The sequence below is a fragment of the Diplotaxodon limnothrissa genome, linkage group LG20 (assembly GCF_057381915.1).
Source record: "Diplotaxodon limnothrissa isolate DT_005_m linkage group LG20, D_limnothrissa_male_GT1.1, whole genome shotgun sequence".
NCBI lineage: Eukaryota > Metazoa > Chordata > Actinopteri > Cichliformes > Cichlidae > Diplotaxodon > Diplotaxodon limnothrissa.
In genome coordinates this window covers 18,939,330-18,965,276 of record NC_140615.1, presented here as the reverse complement: position 1 = coordinate 18,965,276, position 25,947 = coordinate 18,939,330, and the positions used below count along the sequence as shown (strand labels likewise).

The window sequence follows — 25,947 nt, the reverse complement described above, 5'->3', positions numbered from 1 at the left end:
TATAAAATAATATATCAACCCAATCCATGTACACACATGTTGTTTGTTTAATATCATCAGAAAAGGTGAATATACAGCTGAGACTGTAATAATTTAACAAGTCTTCATTTAAGGCTGAAGCCAGCATTGACTAGTGAAGCACTCTGTAAAACAGGCTGTACTGTTCCAATAAAGATTGGATTTGTTGTTGTAGCTGCATGGAAAAAAAACATTTTGTTAGTCTTTAGTTATTAACATCACATTTTTTTAACAGAATGACCTTTAAATTAAAACAAACAAACAAACAAACAAACAAACACAAAACCCAGAATGGAGTCACAGTAATGACAATCATGCGGCTCACCTGAATGAATGAAAGTGACTTTAAGGCTACACGCATACTGTAAAACTCCAAAAAACATTCAAGGTGGTAGATGAAGATTGATTATGGAAATCTGATGACTGATAAATAGTGGACAAGACTGGTGTTCCTTCATAAATAAAGGAGAATCTATTTCACCATCATGTCTTCAGTAGCACTTCACTGAATAAAATGCCATTAAGTAGCTCAGAACTCCAGTTATAGTCGAAATGGATTAAGACTCGTGAACAATGTTGCTCCATTCAGTCTGCTGTGATCTATGGTGATGACGGTGGCATCCATCTGCTGGGCGTCACAACTTTCCAACAGAGACTTTGGTCCAGAATGAATCAGGTTAAAGAGTGAAGCAGATGACCCAACTTAGATTGATTTTCTTTCTATTAGATGCACAAAGTATAAGAGTGTTGTCATACCTTTCAAACATATGTTGCACTATTATTATCACTGGCAATGAAGGTAGATGAGTTGTAACGCACACAATCATATTTAAAAAAAAAAAAGAAAGAAGAAAAAAGAAAGAAGAAAAACACTGTTGCACAAATAAAGTTTCATGGAGCATGTCAGGAAAGCGTTACACTGTATGTGTACCTTACCAATGCTCTATAGGGTATTGTCAGGGATGTGGAGCTGCATTCAGATAGCATAATGACTTTCAATACCAACACAGGCATTTCCTCCAATTAAAACATACTGATTGTAAATATTCTGTATAACTGATGTTAATGAATGTTTTTCATCACTTGTAATTATGCACAGATTTTACACTGACAGGTATCTCTTGAAACACTTCGGGTAAAACCTCCACCCTCAGGCCAAAACTGACAAGCTGGCTGACTTTTGAGTGTTGATGCAGTGTGTCAATCTGCAATCTTCATCAAAAACTGGATCACAATTGTATAAACTTTACTACAATTTTAAGCAGCTACTGAATTAATTTAGCACAGTTCAGGTTCAGGAAAGATCTGAACAGTGCTAAGTTTAGATTTTTAAATAAAACTCTAACTTTACAGTTGTTGTTATTTCCAAACTATACCTCCGTTCTTCACAGTGATTTAGAAATTAAAAGTGATATTGATACCAAATCAGTCTTTTTGCTTTACACCCCAAACACAACCTAAAAAATGAAATACAATACCTTCTATTTGCTACTCATAGGTAATACTTACTAATTACAACCCAGATTATCAGTCGCGGCTTTAAAGATGCTGATCGTACAGAGCGATTTTGGTTAAACCAAAAAGCATCTATTTAACAAAGAAAGGGGACTGACAGCCAGACAATGTAAAACTAAGCTTTGTATTCCAGTTGCCTGCTTTATACCCAATATTGTCCCTTGTAAAACAAAAAATGCAAAAAATATAATCTTTAGATACCATTTCTCACTAAAAGGATGATCTCACAAACATTCATCATCCCACTATATTACAGTGTCTTCTTTCACGCTTACAGTGAACATAAGAGATGACCAAAAACAGTATAAGTAAACCAGAGTGGCATAGTCGAGTTGTTTTTTATACTGTCACAGTCCACCGTTGCAGTGCAACACTGCCTGCAAAATAGTCCCATATTCACTGAGCTGTGTGCAATGTAAGCCCCAAATCCACTTAATATTCACTGGACTTCATTTTCACAGGATAAAGTTGATATCACTGACATAACATCCCGTCAGTCTCTTTTACGTTACCTCAGAGACAGCACCTGATGTGCATCACAGACACCGAAGTTGCCCACTCAAGGTTTAAATTGATTTTTAAAAGTCAAAATGCAGCATTTTCCCTGGTGCGGAAGCATTGGGCTTATCTCTTGTAGTGGCTGGGAGCATCTGCAAACATGTATTTGAGCCTGTAAGCTTCAGCCAGGAGGAGACCGACTTCTTCATTCCCCCAGTGGATTGTAGGAAGGTTCTGCAGTAGCATGAGGAGACCCTAAAGAGCAAGAGAGAGTCCTTAAGACACTCAGTGTTTTGAAAGTTGGAGATACAAAGCCTTTCATTGTCAAACATAACATATGGGTTAGCATATAAAACTTAGCAGATGTACATGCATACTTGGTTGGTAAACCTACTACAAAACTACAAGCAACACTTTTATTTTCTGGTGATCAAATAAATACGGAGCCCCGCAGGGGACATGGGAGAAAAAAAAATTAAGACGGACTTTTGCGAAACAAACAACAAACAAACAAACAAACTCGGGATCTCACAAAACTTTTGCGAGATCTCGCAAAACAAACTTGGGATCTCGCAAAACTTTTGCGAGATCTCGCAAAACAAACTTGGGATCTCACAAAACTTTTGCGAGATCTCGCAAAACAAACTTGGGATCTCGCAAAACTTTTGCAAGATCTTGCAAAACAAACTCGGGATCTCGCAAAAGTTGAATTCCAACAATGGCAGCAGCTACTTAGTTGTAATATTACTCTTTCTGGGTCACAAAATACACTATTAAGATATTTTGAGGCGTGAATGTAGTTGTGTAAACGTCAGATACCTGCTCGGTTTACAAGACATCACATATTTGCAAAAGTGCTCCAACGTTTTCGGAGATCTGACACCCACTATCTCGAAGCTAACGGGAGGTCGAGACCTACTATAGCCAGGAGGAACACCGCTTTCCCAGCACATTGTGCCTCGACCTCCCGGTCGGCTTCGAGCTGACGGCCTCCGAAGAATGCGGCTAAAACCTTTGCGAGATCTCGCAAAATAAACTCGCAAAACAAACTTAATTTTTTTTTCTCCCATGTCCCCTGTGGGGCTCCGTAAATAAATGATTACACTGACATGTTGATGTTTAGAAGGATGAAAGAAAAGGAAATCAAATTACAGTATTTAAACCTACTGCCCCCTTGCTCTAGTTCAGGGGTGTCGAAATCCAGGCCTCGAGGGCCGGTGTCCTGCAGGTTTTAGATATCACCGTGGGTCAACATACCTGAATGAAATGATTAGTTCATTACCAGGCTTCTGGAGAACTTCAAGACATGTTGAGGAGGTCATTTAGCCATTTAAATCAGCTGTGTTGGATCAAGGACACATCTAAAACCTGCAGGATACCAGCCCTCGAGGCCTGGAGTTCGACACCTGTGCTCTAGTTCATCATCTTAGTCACTAGTTTCAAGTCTTACCAATTGCAGCAGATTTATTTGGTAATAAATTATGCTACCATTAAGAGTAAAATACACATAAAAGCAGGATATGATGCAGGAAGTGGCTATCTTATGATTGATCGAAAACAAGTTAGACCAGCATCAAAATTGAAGAAGAACTACAAATGATGTGATTTAAACTTTTACAAAGTAAAGTTGATTAATTTTAACTCAGAAGACTCCGCCCTTGTCCGCCAGTCTGCCTTAAATGGGTCATATTAGTTTCTCTGCCGTGACTGGATGACATAGACAAATGTACCTGAAAGTCAACCATGGACAGGATTTCTTTGCGCCACTTAATGAGGAAAGCAGCACAGACGTACAAGTGGAAGCGGGAAAAACCCTCTGCTTCAGCCTGTGGAAAACAGAATAATGGTAGCCAATTATACAAATCAGCTTCAATCAAGAAAAGATTTGTCTAATGACTTACAAATATTGTGTAACAGGCCAAATATTGCAACCACTGACATACACAAAGGTTAAATTATTGTGAGTGATTGAAAACGGCATTCTTTCTAATGTTCAGAAAGAGGCAACTCCTTTGACTGCCAAAAGAAGAGTCCTTGTACAGAATTCTGTGAGGGAAAAATGTTACTTTTCACTTTATCTTCGACCTCAATGAACACATTTCTGAGGGGTTTATTCAATTCAGTTTTATATGTATAGCCTCAAATCACCAAAACAGTCACACTCAATTCACTTAATATTGTAAGGTAAAGACCCTACAATAATACAGGGAAACCCCCAACAATCAGACAACCTCCTGTGTGAAGGAAAAACTCCCTGCTAACAGGAAGAACCAGTCTCATGGAGGGGCATCCATCTGCTGTGACCGGTTGGGGATGAGGAGGAGGAAGGAGACTTACAAGTTCTATCGCTAGTTTCAAGTCTTGTTTAAGATGTCACGGGGTTAATTTATTAAATCATCATTTGGTGTAAAATATAAGAATGCTTTGATGTATGACTACTTTGGTGATTCATTTTGAGTGTGCAGTGTCTCTTGGATTCTTAGTCACATCCACCCCTTGGCTATCATGTCCAGTTTTCTAACATGATTTCCAAAAGAGAGTATGCTGTCTTTATTTGAACTATTCTCCACCAGTCATAAGTGCATTAACTACTTTGTAGGATAACAGATTTCCATTGTTGTCATCAGTGTACTGTTTATCACCAATGGAACAATAAAGGTGCCTGGAACCACACATGTCCTTGTAACTCTCTGCATCCTCAATTAATGTTCATGTGATCCATGCTGACTTGCTGCTCACTTCTGGAGGGGAGTGCAGTGTGCAAAATTAACCTCACCATCAAAACTTTTGATTAAAAGCCAAAACTGGTACATTAATAAAACTGGTAGTGGCTATAACAATTTAGTATGTGGCATCTAATCTGGTAAAAAATGTGAATGTGTAAAATCACCTTTCAGGTATTTTCTTTTGTAACAGTCCTATACCCATTTTGTAATTATAAGATGTATAATGCCACACATGTTGGACTAATGAGCTTGAATAGTTTTACAGTCTATCAGGGCCCCATTATATCCACTGTCTCATGCCAGGCAAATTGGAATCTGTCATTTCTGTTGGTGATGCACTCAAGATTTTTGTAACCTGGCGTGCTAAATGAAGACAGGAGGATTGTGTCGATTGTTACTGTGATTATAATGACACAGATGCTCAGAGATTTATAGATTATACAGAGGAGATGATGCAACAGTTTGAAAATATGACTTTAAAAAAAAAAAAAAACTTTTCAAAGCAATTTATTTGCGTCCCGTTTTGACAACTTCTCCTACACCAGCACTGATGTGCAGGATTTGTTTGAGTTGTGACACTTATCATTCAGGAGAATACTGCAGCGAGTACCTGTGCTGTAACGGTCAGCATAAAGGGATACAGCCATGTGATGATGTCACCAGTGACACGCAAAGTGACCAGTGTGGTAAGTATAATGGGGCCATCAGAGATCTCAGATGCACATCACAAGATTTCATGAAATTTCTTCATCTTGACCCACAGAGCATAAAATAAGCTGCACTACAGATGCAGACACACTGACTGAAACAGCAGCAAATTGTCTGAGACAGCTGTGACTCGTGTTCATTGCTCATAAAAGCTCAGATAATGGTGGACACCCTGCCTTACCTGGTAGGTGTCCCAGAGACGGATAGTGCAGCGGAGTGGTAACTCCCTCATCAGAAGATTGTTCATCCACCGGAAAGCAAACTGCAGGTACTCCACTTCATACCTCTTGAAATGATTGTGAATGTCCTCTGGCAACAGACACAGATACACACACCTGTTAAAACTGGGTCTCCTGCTGTTAGCTTGTGGAAACAGGTTTCCCTAAGCATAAGCTTGTCCACGTACCATCTATCCTGCTGACTAGCTCCTCTAAAGCTTTCACTTTGTTCTGAATTCCAGGCTGAGCAAAGGTGTAGTTGTCCTGAAAAGAAATACATTTCAATAAAGTTGCTTACTAGTTTTAAATTAGCACTGATTGAGATTGTGTCCTGACCTGTATTCCATCCAGCAGCTTGCTCATGCACCAGAAACTGTCAGCTTCAATATTTCTCTGAGTTTCCAGAGGTAGTGCTGCTACGTCAAAGTTCTCCATATCCTCCGCTGGAAAAACAAATAACACTGACTGAGACTGATGACTCATATCAAGTCTTCTCTGATGTGAGCTGAGCTTTGATGAAGAAATTTAAAATTGTTGTCATTCAATATATAACCTAACTAGAAAAAGAACAAACCAAATGTTTTTTTCCCCCCGATTCAACGTGTAACTTACTGACAAACTCTGACAGGAAGACAACAAAAAAAGGTGTGACCAGATCGTTGATTCCTTGAACGTAACCGCTGGCTGGGTGACGGATGGCCCAGATAAAGAGAATTCGCTCAAAAATCTGAGGAAACAAGGAGAATTACTGCTAATGTTCAGCTCCAGCGTGGAAGTCTTTTTTTCTTTTGATTCCTGTCCACATTTTCAGTCTTATGTCTGTAGACACATATAAGCGTCTGTAAAAAATAGCATGAATGCTTTGAAGTGTGTTTTACAGACTGTTGAAACTGTTGTGTACATTAACTGAGGTGCCACAACATGACTGGTATGTCTAATCCTTATACCTGGGTAGTGTGGGCAATATTCTTGAAACTAACTGTGTTAATAAGACTATCCTACAGCACATTAACTACTGATAAAGTACATGTACACTGGTGGTCAAAAGTACCCCAAGAAAGACTTTTATTTTCTAACCCTAATTTCACAATATTATGTGACAGCATTTCAATGTACAATATGAACAGTATCACAAACATAAAGAAAAGCAAAATATTTTTATTTGACAGGTGTTGTCATGAGATTTGAGCAGCTGTAAGGACAAAAAACTGAAGAGCTCAGGGAGTTTACAGAGGAGGTTGTCAACTGGTCTCAAAGAGTTCAGGTTCTGGCAAACCAAGTAAGGAAAAGGAAGGACAGGAAGGCTTCCCTCGGGATGTGTTCTGCTATCTTGGACTTGAGACCTAACCAACACATCCTTGGTGGAGGATTATGAAGACCTTGGGGAAAGTCTCAGCCATTACTCTGGCAAGGCTTACCAAAGGAGCTTCTTTGTGGCGTGGCATTTAGTGTAGATGAAGGCTCTGGATATCAGTAGGCTGTAACATTATGTTGAGATCGGGATCAGTAACGGTTGAGTGCTGGGCGAGACTTAGATTCTTTCTCGGATGTCAAGTTTGGAGGTATTTAAAAGGAACACGAACATATGTAAATCCTTAAGAGTTGACAGAGGCTGTACATTTTACCATTAATGCAAATACATGTTTGTCCTGAATATTCAGAAATAATTATTGTCATGTGTAATATCTTGGTTGTTTTGCAAAGCCACTAAAAATCACTTCCTTTGAGGAACAGGCTGGGCTCAGTGCATTTCCTTTTTAACAACTAACTTCCTCTGGAGTGTACTAATCTGATGAAGCTTCTTCCTCAATGACAGGCAAATACACCACACTATACAACCCTGTATCACTTACAGTGTTGTCAATGCTTTTCACAATGAGTCCAGCCACAGAACAAAGCTGGAATGTTAACTTTTTGAGCAAATTAAGATGATATGCTGTATATCAGCACACACAAATAAAGACAATGAAAAACTTCATTATCCCAAATTAGTTTTTCAGTAAAGTAAAATATGACTTCTCAAAAGGTGAGTTCCCTTCATGGATTTATCTTCCTCCAGAAAACATTTTTCTCCATGCAGAATCTGACTTTGTAAAAAAGATTGACCAGTTGCTATGTTCCCTGCTGATCTGCACTAATAGAATAAAAAAAATAAAATAAAATCTTGTATAGTATACATAGTCCCTGTGCAGCCAGCCAGGAGACCCTGCCTGTTTCTCCATAAGAGCAAGACTTTAAACATTTTTAATAACATATTCATAAGGAATTCAAAGTGGAATGTGCAACATATTGTTATTGTGACCAGAGACCATAATGCCAATAAAATTCAATATCTGCCATGACAATGAAAGGCGAGTTAACCACTGGCGAGAGTAGGTGGGTTTCTGACAAACTAATGTCAACTTTGAGAGGACACAAATGAAATCAGTGGGAGGATAAAATTGAAAGAAAACAAAAAATCCAGAACTTCCAATGATGCCAGCAACAAAGCAAAGCCTCACATTACATGTCTTATAAAAGCAGTAACTCATACTAGGGGCTTAGCTATTAATATAATCTCAACATAGGACAATCTGTTGTGATGTACCACTTAAACATTTTGTAATAGTGGAAACGCTGAACTGAACCAAGAATTAGCTAGAGCCACTATCTCCAAAACAAAAACAAGTCCCTGGTTCACTCTAAACTGGAGAAACGAACCAACCAAACATTAAAATAATGTCGGTATTCCGACGCTCATCATGAACATAGAAAACGAGACACGTGTACTTTGGAGAAACAACTGAGATATTGGAGCTGCTTTTCAGTAATCTTACCTCTTGTACTGCAGGCTGCTGAAACAAGGGAATCAGAGGATTTGTTCTTGGAATGTCAATGTGGATCTGACAGGAACAAATGTTGACATGTTAGGTCATGGATCTTTTACATACATAAACTACATCTCTTTTTTTGTATTTCAGCTGCAGCATCACCTGTCTGTATGTGTCTTTATAGTGCTCGTCTGTTCTGGAGTGGTAATACTGCTCTATGAACCTGAAATATTCCTCTCGCTTCCTTTTCAACACCAGTTCTCTGCGTTCCTTGTTGGCTGGCAGGTAGCCCTGAACGAGCCATTAGAAAGGTTAAGATACAGAAAAAAACAACCCTTTTTTGATTAGCCGAACAATTTCAGAGGAACAGAACAGGCTGACCATTAGATAAGACGAGAGAACACTTGAGATATGTGCCGCTGTAAAGATAAAGCTTTTAGCATTATCTGAAAATTTTTACGAATCAAACAAAAAGAATAAAAAAAAATTGAGCTATTGAGACAGAATGCTTTGGATTATTAAATGCTGAGAAAAATGTGCTTTTGCAAAACTGAAGGTCACAGCCTTACAGAAAGAAGTCTCCATGTGATTGGCCGGACTTCTCTTGGTATGCCTGACCAGCTGTGCTTGCGGAGTTCTTCTGTAACAGCACAGAGCAAGATAGAAACAAGCACTGTCAATGCTACATAGAAACCAGAGCAGAGATCAGCACAACCTACACAACTAGTGACGAGTCACCCATGCAATAGAAAAATAAAGCTGTAAAATCAGTTTAATAGAAAAAATGTGATGTTCAGCTTTACAAAAGAGAGTTCTTTTGGTGAAAAAATCTCATCCAAGTCCTTCATTACTTGTGTTAACATGTTTATTAAACTGAAGGCTGTGTGGGTTCTTTCAGACAAACCCGTACCACATATTCTGGATCCATTTCTTTCTGGTGACAAGCTCATAAAGTTTTGCAGTCTATTCTTTAGCTTGACATTCCAGTACGATAAGTGAAATCATTATCATGTTGAGCACTGATGACAGAAAAGACATTAAAAGAAAATGGCTACAACCTGAAAAATACACGTCTACAGAAAAATCTAACTTCTAAAGCACAAACACAACCAAAGTCTTTTAGAAGAAAGTCTCAGCACACGAGAGGCATTGTGAAGTGCAGTTCTTTCAAAGTGCGATCTAACTCACAGATATTTCATTTCAGAAATCTTTGAGGACCAGTCTTACAATGTTCCTAGCTACAGCCTAAAGATTTTTAGCAGTGCAACAGTTACAGCACGCCAGCAGTTCCTCTTAAAAGCTGGTGAGATACTGTGCCAATTTTATTAAATATGTATGACATGTTAACTCACACTACACATTTGAGTTAAAATCAGGCTTACTGTGCAGCCAGAGTTTCCATTTTATTTGAACACGGGTGAATCAACTGGAGCTCACACTGTGTGTAAATACCCAGATCCTGGTTGTTTTCATCTAGTGATAGTTAACAAAATTACAAGCTGAACAATGTCCTCTCTATGTCCTCAGTGTTTACAAAATCAACATCCAGCAATTACTTTTTAAAAGCTGAATTTGAATTGCTTATCATTTAAGTTGTTACATAGATGTCTTCATGGGCAATGTTTATTTGAATTACATTTAAGAGATCACTGACCTTTCCTTTGAGCTGCATTGAGGATTATAGTTAATTTGTAAATTTTGGATCTTGTATGGGTAATGAAAGAAATTTCTCTGCTCTACCAAAAACATATAGAAATATATAAAGGCTTACATAGACTCTTGTAAGTAGAGTCTACGGAGCTTGGAAAGAAAAGCGTCTGGACTTCTTTAAGTAGCTTGAAGACATTTCACCTCTCATTTGAGAAGCTTCTTCAGTTCTAAGGTCAAACGGTGGACAGTCCCAGATTTTAAGCCCTATGGGAGTGTCCCCGAGAGGGTCATGGACCCCCTATCATAATCACATGAGCTAAGGTGTGAAAACGGGTGTAAAATCCGGAACTCTCCACCAATTGCGCTGAAGAACTGAAGAACTGAAGAAGCTTCTCGGATGAGAAGGAACCTTAAAGAAGTCCAGACACCCTTCTTTCCAAGGTACTTAGACTCCGATGACCTGGATGACTGAGAACCTTCACAGACCTCTCAATTAGACCACAAAAATGTCAAATTAATCAAATCAAATGATCCTAATTTATTGATTTTCAGCAAGTGTGAGCACCTCTATAAAAGCAGAAGTTTTGACAGTTTGCTTGTTCCAATCACACAGAAAAGACATCGGCACTGATCTTAGAGGTGCAATTGCTGCTGCTTATCAGTCTGGGAAGGGTTATAAGGCCATTTCCAAACTATCGAAGTCCATCATTCTACAGCAAGAATGATCACTCGCAAGTGGAAAACATTCAAGACAACTTCCAATCTCAGCAAATTAACCCCAAGGTTGAAACTGAAACTTCCCTGACCAGTTAATTTACAACATAATGGATAAATGGGCCATTGCAACACGCTGATCATTTCCTTTTTCAAAGTCCAGACCTCAACCTTGTTGTAAAGAAGAGTGGGCCAAAGTTGCTCAGTCAGCAATATGAGAAGTGTCAGATATAGCTGATTGATTACTGATTGATTGCTGCTAAAAGTACTTCTACAAGCTACTAAATCATGGGCTGTACTTCGTTTTTCCACACACTGCGTCTACTTTTTGGCTCAGTTTTTGTAAAAAAAAAAATGACACAGTGTAATACGTCACATTTTTTGTTCATATTGTTGTATTGAAATAATCTTAGAATCTGTTTTATACATAAAAAAACAGAATTTCTATTCAGGATGCCTGCATATTATACTTGCATGTCAATAATCTGTTTCCTTACTGGTGTATGGTACTGTAAATTATTAGGTAGCTATCTTCTGATTCAACAAAAGGCACGGCCTTCCTGCAACGATCAGTCCTTTAGCACATCCCAATATAAGGGAAAAGCTGCTTCTGTTGCTGTACCTAGGTCAGTGTTGGGACTAGCCAGTAGCTGCCTGAATTTGTCAAGCCGGCTTTTCTCCCGCACTGTCATCGGTGGTGCCCCTGATGCATTCTGGTCCGAGATGCGAGCCACCAGTGGGATGATGGGACGAACTGGGAGAGACTGCTGCTTCTGCAGTGTGGAGCGAACTGCATAAGGAGCACACGGATTAAAAACAAGAGGCAACTTTACAATGGAGAATGAAAACAAGCAAGAGCCACGATATTAAAGGAACAATAAAAAGGTTCAAATATTTTTCAAATGCAATTAATCTTAAATTAAACAAGTAAAGCTAAAGAGATGCATATTACTTTACAACAATCTCCTTAAGCTAATTATTTTCTTACTTTGTTGCCATATTTATTTCTGTGGTCAGGTATTTATTCCTTGGTGGGAGTTGTTGACCTACTATTGATCCTGTGCCTCACCAAAAAAGGCACAGGTCATTACCAGCAGAGGTTTCGGGTGAAACCATTGGGAGACCTTGCCTCACCCTATCATGTGACCTCACCTGATGTGAGTGGGGGCTAAGGTGCCTGGGAAGGGATCTCAAAACTGGATTGTAGGTGGAAGACAGTCAGTGTTGTGACTTTGTAAACACATAAAGGCAGTTTAATAGGATTAAATTAGCTGAAGTGTTGACTACTGGCTACAAACGATTATTTTGATAGTCGACTAGTCACCGATTATTTTTGCGATTAGTCGACTAATCAGATCATGCATTCATTGGACATAAAACATACAGCTTATTGCACCAGCATGCATCTGCTCTTAATATAACTATCATTAGCTTAAGTGTTTAAGGTATGTGCTAGCTAAAAATAAAGGCAAGATTAAAATTCATTAAATTTTAATGAAATTTGCAGATTGTTTCAGTGAAGTTTAATAAACTCAGCCGTCTGCTCCTTGCTATCTAAAATATAACAGGACACCAGAGTATATTCTCGAGCATCTCACACTTCTGATAATCAGCTGTCTGCTTGAGGTTTATTCAGCTGTGTAAAAACTGTAACTTTAATCTCAGCCAAACCGATTCATTCAGGAACAAATAAAATACTAAAAAAAAGCCAAACAATAACATTTTTAAGTTATCTAAGTGACTCATATATCATGTTTAACCTGAGTAGCGAAAGACGGCGGTGGGTTTGAAAACGATTTGCCGGGAGTCCGGTGTTCTCACGGGCTCTAGTGAGCCTTGAACCCGTTAGCTATTGAGCTGGTGGGTAACAGACGTCTCCGAAAACGTCGGAGCGCTTTTGAAAATATGTCTTGATAAACTGAGCAGATATTTGAGGTTTACACAGCTACATTCTCGCCTGAGAATATCTTAAACGTTTATTTTGTGACCCAGAAAGAATAATAAGAGTAATACTAAAACTAACTAGCTGCCGCCATTGTTGAAAACTGAGCAGGGCCACGCTATGAACTCTGGGACGCAGCTTCTTCTTCTTCAGGGTTTAACAGCAGCTGGCATCCTTGTACATGCAGTGCCGCCATCTTCTGTTTCAGTCCGTTATTACACTCTTAAATCCTACTACTTATTCCTGTGTCTTTTGGGATCTTACAAAGCTTCAAACGACGCGTCGACTATTAAATCAGTCGTCGACGATTTTGATAGTCGACGTAATCGTGACTAGTCGACTAATCGTGGCAGCCCTACTACTGGCTAAGGCTACATCCACACTAATGGGTTTTCGTTTGAAAACACATCGTTTTCTCTCCGGTTTGTCCTCCCGTCCACACTGAGACAGCGCTTTCACCAAGGAAAAACGCAGCGTTTTGAAAACGCCCTTGAAAACGCATACATTTCAAAATGGAGCTGCCCCGTCGCAGTGTGGACTCTCGAAAACGCAGACTTTCTAAAACGATGACACATTTTAGTCATGTGATGCAGTCATGTGACCATTTTAACAAGGATTGGGGAGTGCATTATACAGCAGTTGTTTTGATTGCTCTAAATTTTGACAGCCCTAAAAAAGATTAATATCAGTTTGTACATGCTCCAGATAGCTTTTCTTCAAATTCCTTAATTCTCACTCACTTTTGCACATGTGCAGGACTGGAATGTAAGCGTTCTTGGCCTTTCAATGTGGACGCACAACTCTGTGAAAACGACTGAAAACGCTAGTGTGGACGCAGAGCGTTTTCAGACCAAAACGCCGTTTTCAAATCTATCCGGGCTAGTGTGGACGTAGTCTAAGAAAGGCTAGTGGGAGACCAGTCAACAATGTGAATATTCAGAAACTAGATGACTTATGAATAAAGATTCAGCTGACTATTCATCATATGAAAAGCCACTAGATTTGAAACAGTGATCCTGCTCATAAAGCTGAGGGTAAAGCTAATTGAGGATTAATGAAACCTGTTTACCATGTATAATTTTTCATTATTCACACAGTCCTACAATTACATCTGGCTTTGATCTTTCATCCTGTCACATATAAGACATTTGCAGATGGGAGTTCTTTTCATTCATGTGCAGAACTTCAAAAAGAAAAAGAAACTTTTCTTATTAATTTCTAGTGTCGAACTTGATGACAGTTATTTCATAACTTAAGCTATGAAAGGGGATTTCTTATGCTTATTTTCCAATCCATATTTTTAGTCTTTATTCTATTAGTTCAGACTCACAGTTCAAAATAATCCTTGTTTATCAAAAACGGGTCCTTGGTGCAGCCCATCAGTTCTTTCAGCTATTTCAGTTCTCTTCCCCCTACCCTTTGAGACAACAGTCTTCTGACTGAGTGCCAATCCAAACTTGTTTGAAAAGCGGTTGGGTGGGACTTCTGTGCTGACAATCAGATCTGTTTGTCCAAGGTGAACATGTAAGATAATCTCAGTGATATTAAACAGAGACAATAGCAGAAAAAATAGTCTGAAACTGAGTGTTTGGAGCAGTCTACAGCCTGAGTGACTCACAGGGATTCCTGCTGTACGCTGTTTGGTGAAACTGACAAATCTACTGAATTAAAGGCCTCCATTAAACTTTGGTTTTCTTAAAGGTGGATAATGAAAGGATATTCTTTTGGCAGACTGACTCCCAAAATATTTTGGACTCTGTCTGAAGAAGTCTGAAGAAGAGGGACTGACATTTTATGCTGCATAGGTCCATCTTATCTCAGTATTGTAAGAATAAAATGTTCCCCCAAGCATTTTTGATAAATAAGGTACTTAGGTTGGGTACATATACAGTGGGGCAAAAAAGTATTTAGTCAGCCACCGATTGTGCAAGTTCCCCCACTTAAAATGATGACAGAGGTCAGTAATTTGCACCAGAGGTACACTTCAACTGTGAGAGACAGAATGTGAAAAAAAAATCCATGAATTCACATGGTAGGATTTGTAAAGAATTTATTCGTAAATCAGGGTAAATCAGGCCCTCCAAGGTTTGGAGGCCTATCTCCACCCACCACCACTTCCCCTGCCGGTGGCGGACTCCCTCAGGTGTCGGTGTGTTGGTGGTTCTTTGTGTCTGGGGGTGGGCGTCCGGGTACACACCGGCTCACTCCTTGGCGGCCGCTTGTCGGGGCCTGGGGCCTGGGGCTCGCTCGGGCCCCTTTGGAGGTGGGGTGCCCCCAGCCTCTCGGCCTAGGGCTCGGTCACTCAGGCGCAGCTGGGGGCCGGCGGAGCTCACGGGCGCGTCACTGCAACCCCCCCTGGCTTCTGCTCCGCGGCTGCTGAGTGAGCCCTCATCTGGGACTCTCCTCAGCTCTTACTGGAACAGTGGCGCGGCTGCCCCTCTGTTGGTCTTCCATGGTCTCTTGTGTTCTGGGGGCCTCTGGATGTCTGGAGTTTTGATCTCCTCCATACCCGCTTCACACCCTGGAGGACGGGGCTGTGGCCCCCCCACACTCCCTAGCAGATCATTACATGGAGAAACCTTTGGAATGCAAGCATGCTGATCCACACAGGTATGCACACATGGGTATTCACAGACGCGGACTAAAGCTTTCTTGGCTGCTGCCTCAAAGTACACTGTGCGCTGTCTATCTTGCGTGCTGCACAATATCGTTTATTACTTAGTAAATACTGATATCTATGACTAGCTAGTTTATTGTGATGGTGCTTTGTTTTCTCTATTATTATGTTGCTCTTTGTTGTTTGCTGTCTCCTCTGTTTGTTTGTTTTTTTTTTTCTCCATACAGGTGACCCAGGAGTTTTTTTTGTTTTTTTTTTTTTTTGTCTCTCTTCCCCCCCCTTCTCACCGTCTCTTCTCCCCTTGGGTTTTCTTTCTTTCTCTCCCCCTCTCTCTCTCATTCATTCCCCCTGTCCTATTTATTAAAAAAAAAAAAAAAAAAAAAAAAAATGACAAAGGATGAACTGAAGCTCTGCCATCACGTAATGTCGCATACTGCTGTTTCTGATGTCATTTAATAAAAAAAAAAAAAAAAAAAAAAAAAAAAAAAGAATTTATTCGTAAATTAGGGTGGAAAATAAGTATTTGGTCACCTCAAACAAGGAAAATCTCTCGCTCTCACAGACCTGTAACGTCTTCTGTAAGAAGTTTTTCTGTCCCCCACTCGTTACCTGTATGAATGGCACCTGTTTGAACTCATCATCTGTATAAAAGACACCTGTCCACAGCCTCAAACAGTCAGACTCCAAACTCCGCCATGGCCAAGAGCTTTCGAAGGACACCAGGAAAAGTATTGTAGACCTGCACCAGACTGGGAAGAGTGAATCTACAATAGGCAAGCAGCTTGGTGTGAAAAAAATCAACTGTGGGAGCAATCATCAGAAAATGGAAGACATACAAGACCACTGATAATCTCCCTCGATCTGGGGCTCCACGCAAGATCTCATCCCGTGGGGTCAAAATGATCATGAGAACGGTGAGCAAAGATCCCAGAACCACACGGGGGGACCTGGTGAATGACCTGCAGAGAGCTGGGACCAAAGTAACAAAGGTCACCATCAGCAACACACTACAACGGCAGGGAATCAAATCCCGCAGTGCCAGACGTGTTCCGCTGCTGAAGACAGTGCATGTCCAGGCCCGTCTGAAGTTTGCCAGAGAGCACATGGATGATACAGCAGAGGATTGGGAGAATGTCATGTGGTCAGATGAAACCAAAGTAGAACTTTTTGGTATAAACTCAACTCGTCGTGTTTGGAGGAAGAAGAATACTGAGTTGCATCCCAAGAACACCATACCTACTGTGAAGCATGGGGGTGGAAACATCATGCTATGGGGCTGTTTTTCTGCCAAGGGGACAGGACGACTGATCCGTGTTAAGGACAGAATGAATGGGGCCATGTATCGTGAGATTTTGAGCCAAAACCTCCTTCCATCAGTGAGAACTTTGAAGATGAAACGAGGCTGGGTCTTCCAACATGACAATGATCCAAAACACACCGCCCGGGCAACAAAGGAGTGGCTCCGTAAGAAGCATTTGAAAGTCCTGGAGTGGCCTAGCCAGTCTCCAGACCTCAACCCCATAGAAAATCTGTGGCGGGAGTTGAAAGTCAGTGTTGCACAGCCCCAAAACATCACTGCTCTCGAGAAGATCTGCATGGAGGAATGGGCCAAAATACCAGCTACTGTGTGTGCAAACCTGGTAAAGACCTATAGTAAACGTTTGACCTCTGTTATTGCCAACAAAGGTTATGTTACGAAGTATTGAGTTGTATTTTTGTTATTGACCAAATACTTATTTTCCACCCTGATTTACGAATAAATTCTTTACAAATCCTACCATGTGGATTCATGGATTTTTTTTTCACATTCTGTCTCTCACAGTTGAAGTGTACCTCTGGTGCAAATTACTGACCTCTGTCATCATTTTAGGTGGGGGAACTTGCACAATCGGTGGCTGACTAAATACTTTTTTGCCTCACTGTAACCTGGCGTTCTGTAAAAAGTGTTGTGAAGTTTTGCATAAATTTTCCCTGTACTCGATCTTGTTAATTATTGAATTCACACATGACAAACTGTTTAAAATCAACCCTAATATCGAGGGGTTGCAAGAGATTTTACAACTTAAATCCAGGCACACTAACGGTAATTAAACACTGTACTTCCCTCATAGGCTCTTAAAAGAAAGCACTTAGAGATATTAATGGTAAAGACGCTGAACAGGAATTTGCAACTGTTAATTAATGCTTATTATAAATTATATAATTTCATCACAACAACATAACTGGATTGAAATCTGGGGGGCTGGTACATCACAAGAAGAGCTAGTCACAGAAAGAAACACTGGTTAGGATAAGATTATCAATGAAGTAGAAACTGATTTCACTTATTCTGTGTGAATGTGCCTTATGAGACACAGAGGTGATCAGATAATTATTAAATAACATGTGCTCTCTCTGTAATACTAATCCTGTATACATCTTTATTTTAGTATTTCTAGTTCTATTTTTTGAACATAAAGAAAACCTAAAGACATTAATTGTACAGCAGTAAGATAAATAAGTGGTATACAGTCCTCTGTCGTCTGCATTACTCAATTGTGATGATATCATGGAACATCAGACACATCCTAAAGGCCTTGCTATAATCCCACCAGCCCTAACTGCAGTCTTAAATCCCACCTGTGAAAATCTGTAATTAGCTTCACTATGAATCACCTGATAATCTGCTCTGTAGATCTTAAAGCTGCAGCATATTAACCACATACCTGAAGATGTGTTAAGGTGTGCATCGCTGCTAGACTTGACAACCTTGCCATTGGCTTGCTCGTACTCCGTGTCCTCCTCCTGCACATCCTGAAGGTTTGGACCTTCTGTCGTGGGTGGTGCCAATCTGTGTGAAACTGCACTTTCTGTGTCACCTGCTTGATGCTGCTGAGATGAAAATAATATCAAATCAAAAGACACACTAGAATGTCTCTTTTCTTTTCACACTAGTTCATTTTCTTTACTGCTGACTGACAAAAAATCAAATCTTGTAGCTACTTGGTTCTGTATGGATGACGTAGTGTGCAGGCCTGGTGGTATAGATACAGCTGGGTTGAAGGTGCCAAGGAATTCTTCATCCTCCTCATCATCAATATCCCAAGCATCGTTGGTGCTGCGGGCAAACTCATGAAAGCTGGAGGCTTTTTTGGTCTTGATATTGTTGAACTTGGGCTTTGTGTCTTTGGGATACCTGCAGGGAGACAGATTGAAATATCAAACAAGCAGAAAAGAGAAAGAAACCAACCAAAAAACAACTTTAGGAGATGATGTCTTGATGCATGTTCAATCATTAAGGAGATCCCTTAAAAGTCAATTCTGTTCATCTAGACGTAGAGTTTTCAGTGGGAGAAATGTTTTGTCACTCATCCAAGTGACTTCTTCAGTCTGAGACTGAAAACATTTGGGGGGTTTAGGAGATGATGAAAAAAATCCAGTGCAAACATTTGGCCACACTTGCACAGGACTGGTGCATGCAGTCCACACATACAGTGCTGTGGAAAAGGTATCCGGCCCCTCTCAGATTTCTTAGTTTGGTTCATTTCTCATACTTACGTCTTGTGTTCTGATCACTCCCAATGAAAAGTTTCACTATCTCCAAACTGTAGACCATCATAGGAGGTCTCACTAACATCTTGTAAATCTTCCCATTTGCTCTAACTTGCAACCTTCTGGCACAAATCACCCGACACTCTCTTCTTGACCGCTTTTGTGCCCCATCCCAAGATATTTAAACTACACTACCTTCACAACCTACTCTTTGCAACAATTCTGTTTCTCATTCACTTGCTGCTACTAACTTTCATTGTTTTACCTTTCTAGTGCATACCTCCATCTCTCCAGCCTTTCTTCCATCGGATCCCTACTCTCACTACAGATCAACGTCATCTCCAAACATCACAGTCCATGGAAACTCTTTCCTGACTTCATCTGTCAGTCTGTCCATCACTATTGCAAACAAAAAGTGTCTCAAAGCTGATTCCTGCTGTATTCGCAACCCCACCTTGAACCCATCTATCACTCCTACCACACACCTCCCCACTGTCTTGCTATACTTACACGTCCCCCACCACCTTCACTTACTTCTCTGCCACCCCTGACTTCCTCATGTAGTTCTATAGTTCCTCTCGTTCCACAAAGACACTAGTGAAACTAGTGAATCAGTCACTAGCTGTCCTCAATCTGTCTTCCTCTTTTGCACTGTCCTCATTCTTCAGCTCTTCAAAGAACTCCTTCCTTCTTCTCAAGACATTCTCTTCATTTGTAAGTACATTTCCATTCTATCCTTAATAAACCCAACCTGCTGCACATCCTTTCCAGCTCAATCTCTCTGCCCAGCCAATAAACACAAGTCGACTTTTCTGGCCTTAGTGTCCAACCTCACACAGAAATCAGTATTTCTTTGCTACCTGTCACTTCACTGTATGCCTAGCCTACCAGCATACTTGTCCATTTTCTTCATCTCCTTCACTATTCCACCTTTTCTTTGCCAACATTTGAATACTTTTCCGTACTTCCTCATTGCACCACCAAGTCTCCTTGTCCACTTTTCTCTGTCCAGTGAACAGAGAAAAGCCCTAAACAGCCGTTTAGTACACTAAGCAGCTTCTCTCGGTATTACAATAGTACTTTCTCAGTCATCAGGTAACTTTTATTTAAGTCTGGTATTTACTCTTTCACAAAGGACCAGGTAGGTTTAGAAAAAATTTCCCCTTTAATAAATGAAATAAATAAAAACACAAACTGTCTTTTGTATTTATTTATTTGACATTATCTTTGTCTAATATTAAAAATCTGAGGAGCTGAAACATGTGTGACAAATATGCAAAACTATAAGAAATTAGGAAGGGGGCAAATATTTTTTCATAGCACTGTATTCAAGCACTTGCGGCAAGAAACAGCTACGAAATACATGTTACACTGAGATTAAAAGTTAAAATGGATTAACTGGGATGACGCGGCACCATGCAGCCTACTGCACTTACGTGCGTCGCAATCGGGGATCAAGAGGTGGATGCTGAGCTCCATAAACCGGTTGCACACTGTGGAAGATAACATGTAAAATGCCGTCATCTCTTCACCAAAAAACACACGCAGCTCTCGAGTGTCTGACTGAGCGAACAATCAAAGATGAACTTAGAAGATGTTAATTAATAACTGTTCACAGGAATGTTGGCAGACATATGTCCTGGCCTCTGATGTGTTGCTCTTCTGAACTCACCTTTCTTAGTTTGAGTAAGTTGCTCAGTTTCTTTAAAATTAGTTAATTAATTACACAGCAAAGAGGGAGAAGTCACAGAGGAGAAGCAACATCTGGAAACAGATTGTATGACTATCAAAAATGTGTATATGGGAAAGGATATGCTTTATATGCTTTATAAGTGTTTAAAGAAAAAGGTGGGCCAACATAAAGCCTATGAACTGAACCCTGCACTGGAGAATTGTTACACCCCAAACATATAGGCAGGCTGTAGCCCGGCTAGAAGATCTGTACTGGCAGCAAACACAGTTGTAATTTCCTGTTGAGTGCATAATGACATCCATTTGATGTTTGGGACATCCCTAAAAATGAATTTCAAATCTGGGAACTATCTGAGCATTTCTTTAATGATCCTGCAATGCTAAAATCCCAGTTGGTAAATCACAGACCCAACAAATACTGTTCTACATGCTGCCTTCCCTTCCACATGACTTAGTCAATGCCTTATATGAAATATCCCTATTTCACAAAATGAGCTTGTTTTAAGCATGCACTGAACAGAAGAAGTGGACAGCTTGCAGAGCGCCTGTGTTCTTTACCACCCTGTGGTGTGCAGTATGTTCAGCGGATTTGAGAATCTTAATACTCAGCTTCTTTCCAAATCTCTGGTGAACTAAAGCAAAGATAGTCTGGAGTGGTAGGATAGGATCTACAATTGCCAAAAATGCCTATTACCAAAATTTTATTTGCATTCTATTAAAGTCTTTACTCAGCGGAAAAACACTGATAGCTGCCCATTTTGCGTTTCCTTTTTTTTGGCCCCTTCAACTTCATTAGTTACATGTTGCTAGTACCAGGCTGAACCTACTCAACCTGTCCTTAAAGGTGCTCTGTTGCATGTGTAGGCGACATGGATATAGCAAAATTGTTGTGGTCAAAAAGTCTGAGAATATTTGAGTTTGGTGACACTGTGAATTATCCTGCTGGAATCAGCCATCAGAAGATGTGCACACAGTGGCCATAAATGTATGAACTTGGTCAGCAAGAATGGTTGAGTAGTATGTGGTGTTCAAATAATGCTCAGTCAGTATGAAGGACCCAAAGTTCGCGCAGAAAATTTCCTCCACACTGTTATACCACCACCACCAACAGTCTGAACTGTTGATACAAGGCAGAAGGTTTGATATTATCAAATTCTGACCCTACCATCCAAATGCTGCAGAAAAAAATGGACACTCATCAGACAAGACAACAGTTTTCAATTCTTCTATTGTCCAATTTTGGTGAGCCCATGCAAATTGTAACCTCAGTTTCCCGTTCTTATCTGGCAGTATTGGCACTGCATGAAGTCTTGTGGTGCATTAGCTCATCAACTTCGAGATGTCAGCTTTTGGTCAAAGTCACAGTGACAAAGACTAAGGTCTCTGTTAAAGAGGGCTCTCTATGATATGGGCCATTTAGAGATTCAGACATGAAAATATTATGATAATACTTAAAAAAAATCTATTTTCTGTAGTTTTTCATAATATTATTCATTTGTCATGATAACCCAATTATTCTAAGTAACGGAGTGGGTTTTGTGAGAATATCACAGGGCTGCAAATAATATGAAGTTTATCAAACTGCAGCTTTTCAAGCCTAAGGCTGAGAACTGAGCCTGCTGATTATCTGGCAGTGCCAGAGTGTCTTGTTTACCAGCCTCACACTTGTTTTATCAGGAGCAGCTCAAGGACAGGCAGCAAGACTAGCTGTTAGCCTTCCTGTTCAAACATATGTTTGTGTTTCTAACGATCCACCCACCCCAGATCACTGTGTGTGACAAAGACAGCACCGCCCTCTCCTTGGAGATCCCGTCTTCTCAGATTTCTAAAACAGGCTGACCGCCCACCTCCACCCACTTCTTTTCTCTGCTCCACTCTCTTGCAGTTAGATGGTACCAGGAAAGGACATTTAATCAGATTATCAGTCTTGATAGTCATAAAAAAACACAGAGGTCAATAAAGATACAAACGCATAAACATGAAGAAGTGTCTTGTCTTATCAGTGAGGCGTGAGGGATTTTTAGCTTCCACCTGCGCACAGGAAAAAGTAAAATAAAACAAAACAAAGCAGGGAGTATACCCTTTATTAGCCATGCCCATGATGTCTATTGCGTAAGCTCTGCATGCTGGGACTAGCCTAGCTCAAGTATGTGTCTCCCATTATACTCAGCTTAGAGACTAATAAACAAACTCCAAATGAAGTTTGCAGCAGAGCAAAAAAAAAAGTTCTGTTATTTTTCTGTTGTCTTGCAGTACTTTATAGACAAAATAATGCACACATGGGTAACAAATTAAAGATAAAAAAGTGCCTCAATAAAGAGTTCGGTCCCGACCTGCCATCAGAACAGTTTCAATGTGTCTTGGCATAGGCTGCATCCAAAAAAACAAACACTAGTGTTTGTTAAGTATGCCAAAATATGGTATTTTCAATGATTCCAGAATTATCAAAATGTACCCAATATTACAGCAGATGCATTCTATATTCAGGTGAATATTTAAGTATGCACACTCAGAACATTATACCGGCATAAATATCTCACAATGAAATACAAATACAGACACAGTATAATGTCAATAACTCTCCAGTTTAGGTGCTTAAATAGTAAAGTTTTCACCCTGACAGGCATTATATATAATTTCATCAGATATTCACTCTTATCAAATGAAGATAGACTTGTGTGATTGGGCCTTACCTACATATCAGCGGGTGACTGCCTGGCAACCACCAGTTACTAGGGAAAAATTACTATTCTCCAGTTGCTAGCCAAAACTGCTCCCAAAAGGTATACATCACTGCATCAAATACCTCCTTGTGATCACTAGCAGACTGCTCCATGGATGACACCAACTGGTCTGCAAACACTTGGTAACTATTCACTACACAGTTATAAAATTGTTAAGAATGAACAGCTTACAAACCCATTCGCTCCCCCCCCCCCCCCCCCCCCCCTCTATTAGCATGTTATTAACATGTTTTCACTACAGGATGAAATCAGCATTCCCAAAGTGCAATGTTTCCCTCCTATAGTTTCTGTTTGCAATGACCATCACCAAAATGCCCCCAACAGGTGGATAGAAGGGCTCTGCATTTTTTCTTGTGTGCTTAGTCAGTGTCTGAAAGATGTACTTTTTTTTATTTATTCTTTTTTGGGGGGCAGTGCAGTTTATAGAAACTTTTTAAATATCTTTTTACAAGACACTTTGAACACAAAGGCTTTCTACTGTGCACTTTATTAAAATTATGCTTCTCCCCACTCTTGTAACATAATATTTACTATATACACATTTCATTTGTAAACAGTAATGTCTTTACTGTGTCCTCCCCAAGTAATGCTGCCATAAAACGAGGATGCGTTTCATTTAACTCCTCCAAGAAAACCCACTGAGATGACAAAATAAGATATTAGTGCTGTGTTAGTGGTTCAGACAGTGCATTCTTCCTCCCTGATGTTTTTGATCGTTTTACTGTACTGTCACCGGCACCTCTCAGCATAGACTGAGAAAGCATATGGCGGTTGACAGACAGCTGCCACCTCCAGTGTGATCGTTAGAAACCGCAGAGAAGAAAGAGATGGGGGTCTGCCTCTGAGCTGGGAGCTGTTATAACAACACACACTCGAATAAGACACTGGAAGCGGCTCATGCGTGAAATCCAGCGAACGAGTCGATTTGTGCGCTTGTGTTTCCACACAGATCTGTTAGTTACGAGTATTATCAATAGAAAAGAGTATTATTAATGTGTGTCTTTGTTAAGGACAATATTTCAACAGTGCCTGTTTGAAACTCACTAAGAAATGTAGTGCTACTTTATGAAGAAAAGAGGACCTACCTTCCAGGAACCTTTGCGTTTCTCCTCCAAAAATTGATCCTGTTGTCGGTGGCCATACTCAGATAACCCCCGTCAGACCGACACCGAAACCGGCTGCTCTCGTGAAGAAACCATGCGGCAACCGCTTCCGCGTTTCACTGGCGACAGCTCGGCCCCGCTCGGCTCTCTCTGCTCGGCCTCCTCATGAGTTTAAACGGTCGAGTGATAGTAATATTCGCTTTCCAGTGTGATGATGTACACTACAGCACACTGTAAGCCGCCATCTTGGGGCGCACCGACAGAAGCGCGTGATTGGTGCCAGACTCTAACAGGTGCAGCAAAAACAGCCAATCGGACGAGCTCGCGGTAGAGCGACGGTCAGTGATACTCGTGGATAAACAGGCACAAAGAGGTGATTCGTTGACACTGAATGCTGGCAGGGGAAGGTTTGGTGTAGACCTCAAACACCATTCTAATGCAAAGTCTTTCTTAGGACTCCAGCCTCTGTTGACGGCTGCATTGTGATGTGTTTGGTTTGACCACTCAAGTCAGCAGATGGGTATACACACTGTGGCAGAGAGCCAGAGATGAATAGTAAAATAATGATTAAATGCAGTGTGGTTGTATAAACACATAGTAAGTGATAAAAGGTGGGTGAAGAAGAAACACCCAGTGTATCATGTGAAGCCCCCAAGGGCTAAAGTAACCTGAGCCAATACTAAGTATATGCTTTATCAATAAAGAATGTTTTAAGCCTAATCTTGAAGGCAGAGAGAGTGTCTGTATCCCAAATCCAAACTAGAAGCTGGTTCCTGAAGGCTCTGTCTCTCGGTCTACTTTTAAATATCCTTGGAAGTAAGCCTGCAGTCTGAAAGTCAAGCGCTGTATTGGAGTGATACCGTGCTATGAAGTCTTTAAGATAAGATGGGGCCTGATTATTCAAGGCCGTGAATGTGAGGAGCAGAATTTTAAATGCGATTCTGGACTCTTTCTAGTCCCAGTCAATACTCTTTGCTGTAGCATGTTGGACCAACTCAAGGCTTTTCAGGGAGTTTTTAGGCCAAGTATAACTGTCACAACCTAAAACCAAAATCTTGTTGTTGTTTAGAATCATTTTTTCTATAGCCAGAGATTTCACACAAGTTTATCACACAAGTCTAACAGAAACAAGCACTGGTGCCTTTGATATTTTATCTGCTTTTGATCATTCAGTGGAGGAAGGTTCATAAAGCGTGTTTTGGGTAAACCTACCATCCATCCATCCATCCATCCATCCATCCATCCATCCATCCATCCATCCATCCATCTTCTTCCGCTTATCTGGGGCTTGGTCGTGGGCGCAGCAGCCTAAGCAGAGAAGCAGAGAAGACCTCCCTCTCCCCAGCCACCTCATCCAGCTTGTCCAGGGGAACAGCAAGGCGTTCCCAGGCCAGCCAAGAGATATAATCTCTCCGACGTCTCCTGGGTCGGCCCTGGGGCCTCCCTCTGGTGGCCACCCAG

The 25,947-nt window shown here is 40.5% G+C and overlaps 1 protein-coding gene across 2 annotated transcripts; it reads right to left on the bottom strand.

The window, feature by feature from the left end:
* Window positions 1-1,857: 1,857 nt before the first annotated feature.
* Window positions 1,858-24,728, bottom strand: tbc1d22b (TBC1 domain family, member 22B). Of its 2 annotated transcripts, none has more exons than XM_085344246.1 (14): window positions 24,469-24,728; window positions 20,384-20,440; window positions 18,399-18,591; window positions 18,122-18,287; window positions 11,480-11,647; window positions 9,063-9,133; window positions 8,656-8,784; window positions 8,500-8,565; window positions 6,296-6,410; window positions 6,020-6,126; window positions 5,872-5,947; window positions 5,647-5,774; window positions 3,762-3,857; window positions 1,858-2,286 (listed from the first exon to the last, which is right to left on the bottom strand). In XM_085344246.1, the coding sequence occupies exons 1-14, from the start codon at window positions 24,522-24,524 to the stop codon at window positions 2,158-2,160; spliced, it is 1,557 nt and encodes a 518-aa protein (XP_085200372.1). In that variant the 5' UTR covers window positions 24,525-24,728; the 3' UTR covers window positions 1,858-2,157. The 2 variants fall into 2 exon arrangements, with proteins under 2 accessions (XP_085200372.1, XP_085200373.1); XM_085344247.1 differs by having other exon boundaries at window positions 18,122-18,284.
* Window positions 24,729-25,947: the final 1,219 nt, after the last annotated feature.

Excerpts from the sequence above, each read along its gene's own strand:
- tbc1d22b (XM_085344246.1), bottom strand. The coding sequence starts at position 24,524 with ATGGCCACCGACAACAGGATCAATTTTTGGAGGAGAAACGCAAAGGTT. Across the intron at positions 8,566-8,655 it reads ATAAAGACACATACAGACAG|ATCCACATTGACATTCCAAG; the intron begins GTGATGCTGCAG and ends TGTTCCTGTCAG. Across the intron at positions 6,411-8,499 it reads AGCAGCCTGCAGTACAAGAG|ATTTTTGAGCGAATTCTCTT; the intron begins GTAAGATTACTG and ends TTGTTTCCTCAG.